This window comes from Salvelinus namaycush, chromosome 10, assembly GCF_016432855.1.
Source record: "Salvelinus namaycush isolate Seneca chromosome 10, SaNama_1.0, whole genome shotgun sequence".
Classification (NCBI taxonomy): Eukaryota; Metazoa; Chordata; class Actinopteri; order Salmoniformes; family Salmonidae; genus Salvelinus; species Salvelinus namaycush.
Window position 1 is genome coordinate 25,798,966 of NC_052316.1, and position 14,035 is coordinate 25,813,000.

Below are 14,035 nucleotides of genomic sequence, written 5' to 3' on the forward strand. Positions count from 1 at the left end.
AAGGAGATTGATGGAGTGCTGCATCAGATGACCTGGCCGCCACAATCACCCGACCTCAACCCAATTGAGATGGTTTGGGGTGAGTTGGACCGCAGAGTGAAGGAAAAGCAGCCAACTAGTGCTCAGCATGTGTGAACACCTTCAAGCCTGTTTTATTTATTTTGTATTAACCCCCCCACTACCCACCCTCTTCTGAGGCCAAATATCTTCATTTTTTTACAGCTTTTTTTGCAACATATACATACATGTTACATATACAGTGCCTTGCAAAAGTATTCATCCCCTTTGGAGTTTGTCCTATTTTGTTGCATTACAACCTGTAATTTAAATTGATTTTTATTTGGATTTCATGTAATGGACTTACACAAAATAGTCCAAATTGGCAAAGTGAAATGAAAAAAATATGGAAAAGTAGTTTGTGCTCATGTCTTCACCACCTTTGCTATGAATCACCAAAATAAGAATTACCTTCAAAATCACATAATTAGTTAAATAAAGTCCACCTGTGTGCAATTTAAGTGTCACATGATCTCAGTATATATACACCTGTTCTGAAAGGCCCCAGAGTCTGCAACACCACTAAGCGGCACTATGAAGACCAAGAAGCTCTCCAAACAGGTCAGGGACAAAGTTGTGGAGAAGTACAGATCAGGGTTGGGTTATAAAAAAATATCTGAAACTTTGAACTTCCCACGGAGCACCATTAAATCCATTATTAAAAAATGGAAAGAATATGGCACTACAACAAACCTGCCAAGAGAGGGCCGCCCACCAAAACTCACGGACCAGGCAAGGAGAGCATTAATCAGAGAGGCAACACAGAGACCAAAGATAACCCTGAAGGAGCTGCAAAGCTCCACAGCGGAGATTGGAGTATCTGTCCATAGGACCACTTTAAGCCATACACTCGACAGAGCTGTGCTTTACGGAAGAGTGGCCAGAAAAAAATATATTTCTTAAAGAAAAAAATAAGCAAACACGTTTGGTGTTCGCCAAAAGGCATTTGGGAGACTCCCCAAACATCTGGAAGAAGCTACTCTGGTCAGATGAGACTAAAGTTGAGATTTTTGGTCATCAAGGAAAACACTATGTTTGGTGCAAACCCAACACCTCATCACCCCAAGAACACCATCCCCACAATGAAGCATGGTGGTGACAGCATCATGCTGTGGGGATGTTTTTCATCGGCAGGGACTGGGAAACTGGTCAGAATTGAAGGAATGTTGGATGGCGTTAAATACAGGGAAATTCTTGAGGGAAACCTGTTTCAGTCTTCCAGAGATTTGAGACTGGGTCGGAGGTTCACCTTCAACAGGACAATGACCCTAAGCATACTGCTAAAGCAACACTCGAGTGGTTTAAGGTGAAACATTTAAATGTCTAGGAACGTCCTAGTTAAAGCCCAGACCTCAATCCAATTGATAATCTGTGGTATGACTTAAAGATTGTGGTACACCAGCGGAACCCATCCAACTTGAAGGAGCTGGAGCAGTTTAAAATGCAAGTGGCTAGATGTGTCAAGCTTATAGAGACATAGCCCAAGAGACTTGCAGCTGTAATGCCCAAGTATTGACTTTGGGGGGGTGAATAGCTATGCACGCTCAAGTTTTATGTTTTTTTGTCTTATTTCTTGTTTGTTTCACAATAATAAATATTTAATATCTTCAAAGTGGTAGGCATGTCGTGTAAATCAAATGATACAAACCCCCCAAAAATCTATTTTAATTCCAGGTTGTAAGGCAACAAAATAGGAAAAATGCCAAGGGTGTTGAATACTTTCGCATGCCACTGTACATTCTATACACATTTTGCAACATGGTACTTTTATATAAAGCAATCACATAACAATAATACATTACAAAACATAAGCTATTTAATCCCAACCCTCAGCCACTCTCATCCCATACCAACTATCACATTCCAGACTGTTGGAAAAGCATTCCTCATGAAGCTGGTTGAGAGAATGCCAAGAGTGTGCAAAGCTGTCATCAAGGCAAAGGGTGGCTACTTTGAAGAATCTCAAATATAAAACACTTTTTTGGTTACTACATGATTCCATATGTGTTATTTCATAGTTTTGATATCTTCACTATTATTCTGCAATGTATAAAATAGTCAAAATAAAGAAAACCCCTTGAATGAGTAGGTGTGTCCAAACTTTTGACTGGTACTGTATATTCTTTGCATTTACTTCTACCGCCACCCCAGAGATAACACCTTTGATATGCACCCTGCTTCGAAGATCCACACACCACACATTCCACTCTGATATCTTCTTTAGGTGCAGAGCATGTTCCTCCTGTTCCATAGATACACTACAAATCATAATATGCCCACTTCTTGTTACTCTCATCAACGCTACCTCATCCAGCGCATCCACAATTTGTATAGACACTTCAAACGGATCTCCCAGATCAAAAACCCTTACTCCGACCAAAATATTGTCAAAACTAGCCCTCGATTTACCAAATTCCACTACCACTTTACTTCTCTTATTTCCTTTTGCATTCACCACTGTAATCCAATTCTCACACTCATCTCCACTCAACACGCTTTCGGATTCCAACATAACATCCGCTTCCGCTATTTTGCTCACTGAGTTTGGCAGCACCTGATGTAGTTATCAAGGCTTCCTGGCAGGGACAGCCCTTGACCCGGTTGGTGGTGCCATCTGCGGGATGAAGTGTGGAAGTGTATCCTGGTAGAGTATGTTGCCTAACTGTATGCTAACACTAAACTACTCCCCCCATATAATAACAGCACAAATCTGCAGGTAACAGGTTCTGCAGTAACTGTGCTCTGACTAAAAGGGCACCTCACCACCACGTCAGCCCAACCAGAGACACTTCTGGTTTCCTAGTTCCTACTCTCTCTGGGTATATAACACACCTGTTTCCCAGAAGTGCCATGCTGATAGAGGTCCCCACAGCAACGGAGCGGGGGGGGGGGGGTTAGGGTCGGCCGTGGGCTGTGCATCGTCAGGGATGTGAGTTTTGTATATGAATAAGCAGTCTGGCTAACATTGAGTCAGCATGTCATCAACACAGCGAGGTGTCTGTTGCATAAAGCTGCTGGAAGTGGTAGAGCCTGATTATGCAGAAACAGAAGCTGCAACCTGAGAGTGACAGCTAATATGTCACCCTGAAATATAGACATCCTATTCTCATCATCGCCTTAGCAGGTCATCTGTTGCACTTATTGTTTCATGTTCTAATCAAACAATCAGAATGGAGTGAAAATCTGTCCTACTAATTATTATTGGTTCTTATATTATTTCCAAAGTAGAATTCAGCACCACAATCTCAGAAGGGTCTGTCTGTCAGGTCACATTTGTTTTCTCAAGCAAAAGAAAAGCCCTTGAAGTATATTGTATCATTGCCCTTTTTATTGTGTATTTACATAATGTACAATAAGAAAAGAAAGAACCTGTGGTTCACAACAGCTGATTGAGTTCAGGGCAAAATGGACAAGTACTGGAGCATGGGATGTCCATGAATGGCAGATTGAGTTCTGAGTAGTGATCAGGGATCCAGTGTTAATAACATAGCCATGTCATGTGTCGGCTTCATCGTCTGAGGATGAGTAGCAGCCTAGTCCCAGTACATGCCCTGTGCTCTTTTCATCATTAACGGTGCTATGGGCTCCTCCTGCCCCTGTGCTGTCTTGTATCTCTCCCCCTGTATTGTCTCTGTCCTGTGCAGCAATGGCCCTTCCCAGTGGGGAGCTGTGGAGGTTGGGTAGCCCAGAGAGCAGCACCCTGGCCAGGCTCTGAGTGTGAGACGACCCTGGTTGTAATGGGCCTCTGGACCCAGCTAGAACCACCGCCAGACGGGTGCGATCAAAGTTCAGGGGCTGGTCCTGATCTGGATTGGTGGTCTCTGGGCTGGGATTAGTCAGGTCAACTGGAAATGTGCTGAGGAAAGTCCCTGATTGGTGGAAGTGTACCTTGTTCTCAGAGGCTGAGGTTGCATCACTTCCTGTTCTTTCAACGACCCAGTTACTCTGTGCTCCACCCACCGGCCTGCTCAGATCACATGATTGGAGACCGCGTGGTTTCTTGGCTACAGATGAGAGAAACCAGGAATTACCTTTAAAAAAAATAAGTATTTCCTTTCTCTAGACCAGAGTTTCTCAAAATGTTAGTCATGCCTGATATATTTGGGATCAAGGCTAAAGACAGGAACCTGACTGTAAAATAGGTTTGGTATTTTTTATGTGCCACAATATATTTTAGATTGGTTATGACTATGGTCATATTAAAAGACTAATTGGGAACCTCTCTTCTTAATAGAAGACAACCCATATAGCATATGAAAGCTGATTGTTTATGTTAGAGGTAAGACAACAAAACTGGTCAGAACTAGACAACAGAGCCAAACCCTGTTAAACTGACCAGTGTTGGGGGAGATGTGTGTGTCTGCACTCCTCTTGGTGTATGCTCTAAGTGTCCAGGGCTGGTGTTTACAGGTCGGGTCCAGGGCTTGCAGTTTACAGATGAAGCGTTTATACTCTTTCTCCAGCCCCTGGATGCTCAGCTGGAACTCTGCTATTTTCCTCTCAGGGTAGTGAGACAACTGGGACTGCTGAGAGAGAGGAGAAAAAAATTACGTGTGCCATACTCACTTTAACATGAAACTTCAGTGTGGGTATCCTTTCTTCACACACACACAAGTCAATAAACAACAGCATTATTACTGTCACTCATCACTTCACAAGCCTACCTGCAGATAATACTCAATTTCATTCTTGATGCTTGGAATCCACTTTTTAATGGATGAGGCTGAATTGAGTGTTGACTGTGGAGGGGGAAAAAAACATATCAGATCGTTAGTGCAAGTCATATTTATCCCCAATAAAGCATGTGTGAATTACTGTCAATTAGATTAAATGTGTAGGAGAACTCACCAGTTTGGGTCTAGGTTCATGAACATCTTTGATACGGCCCTCTGTTTCAGGGCACAGAGAAGGAATTACATTTAGCTACACATTTACAGTAAATGTTCAACACAGGCTTTTATTCAAGCCCTGCATAACACACCGGATTTAACTGATCACCCAGATCTGAATAAGTTGAAAGGTGTTGGGTTCTAGCTTTAAATATACTTATTCGTGTTACCATACTAGAACTTAATGATTACTTTACATGTATAAGGAATAGGTTGGGGTCAATGAAGGATGTATAGGAACGTGGTGTATGGAAAGTCACATTCTGTCAAGCATGTTATTGCTGAATATCAAGGCTCCTAAAAAAGGGAGGTAAAAGGAGAACTGTCTGGTTTCAGTCACTGATAAGGTAGGACAGTGGCGGATTAGGGAGGAGCGAGGAATTCGGCCCGAGGTCAGGTCAGATGAAGTGAGAAGAAACAGTCCAATTTCATACGCATACACTTCCACAAATGTTCTAGCATCAGGCAGGGCCATGACTACACCAGTGAAAATAACTAATTAAGTTCCAGCCTAACAACAGAGATGTATTGGCTGTCCAGATGTATAAGGAGTTGACCCCGAATAGTAGGAGGTAATAAATATATGTGCTTATGTAATCATGCTTAGTCTTTTACAGCTGTATGACCCAGTGGGGTGAGCAAACTTGGTTTGAGCTTTTTCTAGTTGTCCGTGAGTTTTTACTCTGTTTGTTCAGAACCTAACAGCTGTAACAAAAGTCTCTCCACCCAAGATCGAGCTGTAGCTAGCTCTGGTCCAAGGCGTTACTTGCAGCTTAAACCTTCTTCAACGCCCTGCTGCATCTTCACATGTAACTCTTCATATAGCTGACTAAACTCCATGGTGAAGGAAGTTTCTGATGAACACAACCAACAGAGTTGAGCAGGGACCAGGCTTTGTGGAATTCAGTCCCGACTACATCGATTCGCTCAAGGTCAAATATATTTTATTATTATATAATTTTCCTTATTTCAGGTCAACATTAGGGACAGATTTGACATACAGTAGCAGTCAAAAGTTGACACCTACTCATTCAAGGGTTTTTCTTTATTTTTACTATTTTCTACATTGTAGAATAATAGTGAAGACATCAAAACTATGAAATAACACAAATGGAATCATGTAACCAAAAAAGTGTTAAAGACTATTCAAAGTAGCCACCCTTTGCCTTGATGACAGCTTTGTATACTCTTGGCATTCTCTCAACAAGCTTCATGAAGAAAGCTTTTCCAACAGTTTTGAAGGAGTTCCCACATATGCTGAGCACTTGTTGGCTGCTTTTCCTTCACTCTGCGGTCCAACTCATCCCAAACTATCTCAATTGGGTTGAGGTCGGGTGATTGTGGATGCCAAGTCATCTGATGCAGCACTCCATCACTCTCCTTGGTCAAATAGCCCTTACACAGCCTGGAAGTGTGTTTTGGGTCATTGTCCTGTTGAAAAACAAATGATAGTCCCACTAAGCACAAACCAGATGGGATGGCGTATCGCTGCAGAATGCTGTGGTAGCAATGCTGGTTAAGTGTGCCTTTGAATTCAAAATAAATCACTGACAGGTTCACCAGAAAGCACCCCCACACCATCACATCTCATCCTCTATGAGTCATGGTGGGAACCACACATGCGGAGATCATCCATTCACCTACTCTGCATCTCACAAAGACATGGCGGTTGGAACCAAAAATCTCTAATTTGGACTCAGACCAAAGGACAGATTTCCACCGGTCTAATGTCTATTGCTTGTGTTTCTTGGCCCAAGCAAGTCTCTTCTTCTTATTGGTGTCCTTTAGTTGTGGTTTCTTTGCAGCAATTCGACCATGAAGGCCTGATTCACGCAGTCTCCTCTGAACAGTTGATGCTGAGATGTGTCTGTTACTCTTTGAAGTATTTATTTGGGCTGAACTCTGAGGTGCAGTTAACTCTAATGACCTTATCCTCTGCAGCAGAGGTAACTCTGGGTCTTCCTTTCCTGTGGCAGTCCTCATGAGAACCAGCTTCATCATAGCGCTTGATGGTTTTTGCGACTGCAATTGAAACTTTCAAAGTTCTTGAAATGTTCCATATTGACTGACCTTCATGTCTGAAAGTAATGATGTACTGTCATTTCACTTCGCTTATTTGATCTGTTCTTGCCATAATATGGACTTGGTCTTTTACCAAATAGGGCTATCTTCTGTATACCACCCCTACCTTGTCACAACACAACTGATTAGCTCAAACGCATTAAGGAAAGAAATTCCACAAATGAACTTTTAACAAGGCACACCTGTTAATTGAAATGCATTCCAGGTGACTACCTCATGAAGTTGGTTGAGAGAATGCCAAGAGTGTGCAAAGCTGTCATGAAAGGGTGGCTACTTTGAAGAATCTCTCTTGGTTACTACATGATTCCATGTGTTATTTAATAGTTTTGATGTCTTCACCATTATTCTACAATGTAGAAAATAGTAAAAATAAAGAGAAACCCTGGAATGAGTAGGTGTCCAAACTTTTGACTGGTACTGAATGTACATATATTTGAATTCCAAAATGAAACAAGGTAACATAAAACATTGCATAACCAACATACACCAAAACAAAAGCATACAAAACCAATATAATTATACATTCCCTTTCAGTTCCCTGCTCTTAATTTTTCATATTAATTTAATGAAAAAAAACATTTTCCTTACATGCCTTAATTTGACTGTCGCAAAATGTGAGGCTGTAGCGACAAAATAATTATTCTATACAAGAAAGCGACCAGCGTCAAGTTGACACACATTCATATAATTGTTATATTGACACTTCTTAGGGTATCTGCAAGATTAGGGGGAAGTGATAGCAAAAAGGGGTCTCATATTGTTTAGATATCTCATTACTTGTTCCTGAATACAGCACTCATTCTCTCCAGTGTTAACACTTTAAAGATCTCACAATACCACTGGTTTATTTTTGTTGGCTGGTCTTTTACCCAGTGAAGGAGAATGCATTTGCGGGCCACAAAGAAAATTTCACACGAAGATTGAGCTGTGCTCAATTAAAGTAAGTGAGAGCCTGTTCCCGACGACACCGAGTACAAATAGCCATGGGTCCATTCTTCTAGGACATACATGGCATTCGGAAAGTAGTCAGACCCCTTGACTTTTTCCACATTTTGTTAGGTTACAGCCTCATTCTAAAATTGATTAAATTACAACATTTTCTCAATCTACACACAATACCCCATAATGACAAAGAAAACTTTTTGACATTTGTGCAAATCTATATATATAAAAAACACTTAAATATTACATTTACATAAGTATTCAGACCCTTTACTCAGTACTTTGTTGAAGCACCTTCGGCAGCGATTATAGCCTCCCGTCTTCTTGGGTATGACGCTACAAGCTTGGCACACCTGTATTTGGGGAGTTTCTACCATTCTTCTCTGCAGATACTCTCAAGCTCTGCCAGGTTGGATGGGTAGCGTTGCTGCACAGCTATTTCCAGGTCTCACCAGAGATCGGGTTCAAATCCGGGCTCTGGCTGGGCCACTCATGGACATTGAGACTTGTCCCAAAGCAACTCCTGCATTGTCTTGGCTGTGTGTAGAATGTCATTGTCCTGTTGGAAGGTGAACCTTCGCCCCAGGTCTGAGGTCCTGAGCAGGTTTTCATCAAGGATCTATGTACTTTGCTCCGTTCATCTTTCTCTCGATCCTGACTAGTGTCCCAGTCCCTGCCGCTGAAAAACATCCCCACAGCATGATGCTGCCACCACCATGATTCACCGTAGGGAGTGCCAGCTTTCCTCCAGACTTAATGCTTGGCATTCAAGCCAAAGAGTTCAATCTTGCTTTCATCAGACAAGATCATTTTGTTTCTCATGGTCTGAGAGCCCTTTAGGTGCCCTTTGGCAAACTCCAAGAGGGCTGTCATGTGCCTTATACTGAGGAGTGGCTTCCGTCTGGCCACTCAACTCAACTTTAAAGGCATGATTGGTTAAGTGCTGCAGAGATGGATGTCCTTCTGGAAGGTTCTCCCATCTCCATAGAGGACCTCTGGAACTCTGTCAGAGTGCATAGTGACCACCTGGTTTTGGTCACCACCCTGACCCTGACCAAGGCCCTTCTCCCCCGATTGCTCAGTTTGGCTGGGCGGTGGTTCCAAACTTCTTCCATTTAAGAATGATGGAGGCCACTGTGTTCTTGGGGACCTTCAATGCTGCAGAAATGATTTGGTACCTTCCCCAGACATGTGCCTAGATACAATCCTGTCGCGGAGCTCTACGGACAATTCCTTCAACCTCAAGGCTTGCTTTTTGCTCTGATATGCACTGTCAACTGTGGGACCTTACATAGACAGGGGTGTGCCTTTCAAAATCATGTCCAATCAATTGAATTTACCACAGGTGGACTCCAATGAAGTTGTTAAAACATCAAGGATAATCAACGGAAACAGGATGCACCTGAGCTCAATTTCATGTCTCAAAGCAAAACCTTTTTTGTCCTAGACTTGGCACTCCGGTACCGCTTGCCATGCAGTAGTAGAGAGAACAGTCTATGACTGGGGTGGCTGGGGTCTTCGACAATTTTTTCCTCTGACACCGCCTGGTGTAGAGGTCCTGGATGGCAGACAGCTTTGCCCCAGTGATGTATTGGGCCATACGCACTACCCTCTGAAGTGCCTTGCAGTCAGAGGCCGAGCAATTGTCGTACCAGGCAGTGATGCAACCGGTCAGGATGCTCTCGATGTTGCAGCTGTAGAACCTTTTGAGGATCTCAGGACCCATGCCAAATCTTTTTAGTTTCCTGAGGGGGAATAGGCTTTGTCGTGCCCTCTTCACGACTGTCTTGGTGTGTTTGGACCATTCTAGTTTGTTGTTGATGTGGACACCGAGGAATTTGAAGCTCTCAACCTGCTCCACTACAGCCCCGTCGATGAGAATGGGGACGTGCTCGGTGCTCCTTTTCCTGTAGTCCACAATCATCTCCTTAGTCTTGGTTACGTTGAGGGATAGGTTGTTATTCTGGCACCACCCGGCCAGGTCTCTGACCTCCTCCCTATAGGCTGTCTCGTCGTTGTCGGTGATCAGGCCTACCACTGTTGTGTCGTCTGCAAACTTAATGATGGTGTTGGACTCGTGCCTGGCCATGCAGTCATGGGTGAACAGGGAGTACAGGAGGGGACTGAGCACGCACCCCTGGGGAGCTCCAGTGTTGAGGATCAGTGTGGCAGATGTGTTGCTACCTACCCTCACCACCTGGGGGCGACCCGTCAGGAAGTCCAGGATCCAGTTGCAGAGGGAGGTGTTTAGTCTCAGGTTCCTTAGCTTAGTGATGAGCTTTGAAGGTACTATGGTGTTGAACGCTGAGCTGTAGTCAATGAATAGCATTCTCACATAGGTGTTCCTTTTGTCCAGGTGGGAAAGGGCAGTGTGGAGTGCAATAGAGATTGCATCATCTGTGGATCTGTTTGGGTGGTATGCAAATTGGAGTGGGTCTAGGGTTTCTGGGATAATGGTGTTGATGTGAGCCCTTACCAGCCTTTCAAAGCACTTCATGGCTACAGACGTGAGTGCTACGGGTCTGTAGTCATTTAGGCAGGTTGCCTTTGTGTTCTTGGGCACAGGGACTATGGTGGTCTGCTTGAAGCATGTTGGTATTACAGACTATCAGGGACATGTTGAAAATGTCAGTGAAGACACCTGCCAGTTGGTCAGCACATGCCCGTAGCACACGTCCTGGTAATCCGTCTGGCCCCGCAGCCTTGTGTTTGTTGACCTGTTTAAACGTCTTACTCACGTCGGCTACGGAGAGCGTGATCACACAGTCGTTCGGAACAGCTGATACTCTCATGCATGCCTCAGTGTTGCTTGCCTCGAAGCGAGCATAGAAGTGATTTAGCTCGTCTGGTAGGCTCGTGTCACAGGGCAGCTCGCGGCTGTGCTTCCCTTTGTAGTCTGTAATAGTTTGCAAGCCCTGCCACATCCGACGAGCGTCGGAGCCGGTGTAGTATGATTCAATCTTAGCCCTGTCTTGACGCTTTGCCTGTTTGATGGTTCGTCGCAGTGCATAGCGGGATTTCTTGTAAGCTTCCGGGTTAGAGTCCCTCACCTTGAAAGCGGCAGCTCTACCCTTTAGCTCAGTGCGAATGTTGCCTGTAATCCATGGCTTCTGGTTGGGGTATGTACGTACAGTCACTGTGGGGACAACATCCTCAATGTACTTATTGATAAAGCCAGTGACTGATGTGGTGTATTCCTCAATGTCATCAGAAGAATCCCGGAACATGTTCCAGTCTGTGATAGCAAAACAGTCCTGTAGTTTAGCATCTGCTTCATTTGACCATTTTTTTTATAGGCCGAGTGACTGGTGCTTCCTGCTTTAATTTTTGCTTGTAAGCAGGAATCAGGAGGATAGAGTTGTGGTCGGATTTACCAAGGGGAGGGCGAGGGAGAACTTTGTACGCATCTCTGTGTGTGGAGTACAGGTGATACAGGTGAATGCCCTTTGAATGGTTTGGTACCTACTGGAGAGCTCCTCTTTGTCTACACCCATTCAGCATTGTTCACACCCTCTTAAGCTTTAGCCCCACCCATCTCTTTAAGGGTTGATCCGAGCGTTCTGTCCTAACAACGGCATTCAAGTACCCAAGCTAACTGGCTAGCTACTTCCAGACACATATGAGAGAACAGTTCACTGACCATTTTACTCATCCTAGCAGAGCTGGTTAGGCTGTTTTTATGTTATCCAGAGTGTTGGTGACTGCAACTCCAGAGCGTTGGAAACAATTTACGTTTTTTTGCCAACGTTTACTGACACCGGCCATATTCAACGGGTGTTGAGCGTTTGTAAATTCCTCATTTGTTCTGCGCTCTGGCACGGACGAGTGCTCTGAAATCGGAGTAGATAGCCAGGCAGAATTTACCAGCTACGTCTGTCAACAGTTGTCGCAGTGACATTCTTGAAATGGATACTTGCATAGTGGAGTCTTTTGTTAAGACACATAGGTAGCTAGCTAGCTAAACAATGAACCATAATCCCAACTCATGTTACTACCATGCATGAATATGGTAGCTAACCAACCAGGTTCAATGTTAGCTAGCTAACATTAGGCTATAACTAGCAAAGCAAATGGCTCTCAGATACGAATAATAAGATCATACACGTAACGTTAGCTAGCGAGCCAGCTAGCTAACATTAGCTAGCTAGCTAACAGTACACTTCAACTTGAAATTAAAACAACTTTCTGTCAAAATTAGAAAAGTGTAATATCTGAAAATGTAGCTAGCTAGACTACCCTACCTGTATAAATCATGGATGGACACTTCTCCCAGTCACAGATGCCCATACTCTAATTCCATTGATTTCCCTCCATACTTGTTAGATTTTTTTTTACTAGATAAAGTGTTTTTATCAAAATCAATCACTTTTGCATGGGAAAACACAGAATCCTACTAATTACCGCTCATGCTTAATTACGTCACATGGCTCATGCCCAGGAGTCAGTCTGGTTTTAAATCGAATGTAATCAACTTTCAGACACCAACAAGGCCAGGCAAGATAATGCCACGTTCTTGTGCTAGAACTAGGAAACTCATACATTTCCAATTTGTTATTGTTGAACGCAGCACGTGATTACCTACAACCAATTAGCAAGTCGGAAATGTCAGAGTTTCCTAGTTCCTACTAGCATAATCCCGCAATCTGTCAATTTATGACGTGGGGGGGGGGGGCATTCCTGCAGATTCCCACGGGCAGGAATGCCCGAATTGTGGTCTGCAGTGGCACACTATTGATCAAATCGGGGGAATATCATTTTTGGAGGGATGAATGGAAAGCTGCATGGAGTTGAAAAAGACTCAAACCGAACATATCATCGTGGACCAGATATATAATGTAAATAGCTAGCTTGTTAAGAACAGGCTAGCTCGCTGATAACTAAGGCAGTGGGTGTTTCTAGCTATAGGCTAGTAGCAAGCTTGCCAGAGCGAAATTAACTTGATAGGAAGTCTAACTAGCTAGCTAGATAATACTAACAATGTTTGCTAGTACTGCAAAGAGCCATAGTTAACGTGTAGCTAAAAATAAAAACGGAATACTTAATCACTTACCATCTCTTTCTTTTTGAAGCCATAATCTGTTCAATTTCCCCAGTTGTTTCTCCTCGTTTCTAGCCATTTGGGAGCGACACGCTAATTTACCAGCGACATTCTTCTTTTTGGGGTATATTGGCGAACTAACGTTACACAAAAAAAAGTGTATTGTCGTCACCAATTGGATGGGGGTTAAACAATGAACTAAAGGAAAATAAACTACTAATATAAGTGTATATATATTCCCACTCCTCTGTCATTCGAAACCTTACCAGCAACACATCAACAAAATGTCACATAATTGTCTAGCCAAGTCATGTGACACGATGGACGGACTCGTTCCAGGATGTCTGTGTTCTAGTGCATCTCAGATGTTAAAAATGAACAACCACGAACCAGAGTACTCCCTGGTGGGAGCGGCCATTCTTATTGACTTTGTATTTTATTGTATTGTTGTTTAAACAAAACAAATGTAACTATATATATATATATAATGTAACGACCCTGGGTTTATAAGCGCGGATATCGGCTCTGCCGCCCGAGCATGCTTTTGCCGCACAGTCGTTAGCGCGCCGGACTTCGGGCTAGAAGGTCGAGGATACGAGACCTGCTCCCTGCTGCTTCATTACAATATATATATATATATATATATATATATATATATATATATTAGTTAAAAATGGGGGACACAGCAGTAATAGTAAACTTCATATTCAACGTCTTTGCACGCTAAGGGCTACAGTACTGAAAACGTTAGATGAATTTAAGGTTAATATAGGCTATGAAACCCACCTTGTTATTGAACAATCCACATTTGTCTCTCAGTGTCTGTGAAATTGAAAACAAAATAGATGGCTGCTATGCATACTTATAGACGACACTATGCTACAGTTTGTGACCATCCTGATAACTGTTATAAGCTGTTATAAGCTTCATAAGCATCAGAAATTTCACCCTTTTTAAACAACCTTTTGTGACTTTTGTGACCAATTAATAAACCTCATCTTTACAAGGGTTAATTTAGAAATGGAAT

The 14,035-nt window shown here is 43.1% G+C and overlaps 1 protein-coding gene across 4 annotated transcripts; it reads right to left on the reverse strand.

Annotated features, from left to right (window-relative positions):
- Positions 1-3,363: 3,363 nt before the first annotated feature.
- On the reverse strand, positions 3,364-13,320 carry si:dkey-86e18.1 (uncharacterized protein LOC557342 homolog). Of its 4 annotated transcripts, none has more exons than XM_039002611.1 (5): positions 13,021-13,319; positions 4,906-4,946; positions 4,722-4,796; positions 4,394-4,580; positions 3,364-4,061 (listed from the first exon to the last, which is right to left on the reverse strand). In XM_039002611.1, exons 1-5 carry the CDS (start codon positions 13,085-13,087, stop codon positions 3,553-3,555), a joined length of 879 nt encoding a protein of 292 aa, XP_038858539.1. In that variant the 5' UTR covers positions 13,088-13,319; the 3' UTR covers positions 3,364-3,552. The 4 variants fall into 4 exon arrangements, with proteins under 4 accessions (XP_038858539.1, XP_038858538.1, XP_038858541.1 ...); XM_039002610.1 differs by having other exon boundaries at positions 4,394-4,583; positions 13,021-13,318; XM_039002613.1 differs by lacking the exon at positions 4,906-4,946 and having other exon boundaries at positions 13,021-13,320.
- Positions 13,321-14,035: the final 715 nt, after the last annotated feature.

Excerpts from the sequence above, each read along its gene's own strand:
- si:dkey-86e18.1 (XM_039002610.1), bottom strand. The coding sequence starts at position 13,087 with ATGGCTAGAAACGAGGAGAAACAACTGGGGAAATTGAACAGATTATGG. Across the intron at positions 4,947-13,020 it reads GCTTCAAAAAGAAAGAGATG|AGGGCCGTATCAAAGATGTT; the intron begins GTAAGTGATTAA and ends GCCCTGAAACAG. Across the intron at positions 4,584-4,721 it reads AAATTGAGTATTATCTGCAG|CAGTCCCAGTTGTCTCACTA; the intron begins GTAGGCTTGTGA and ends CCTCTCTCTCAG.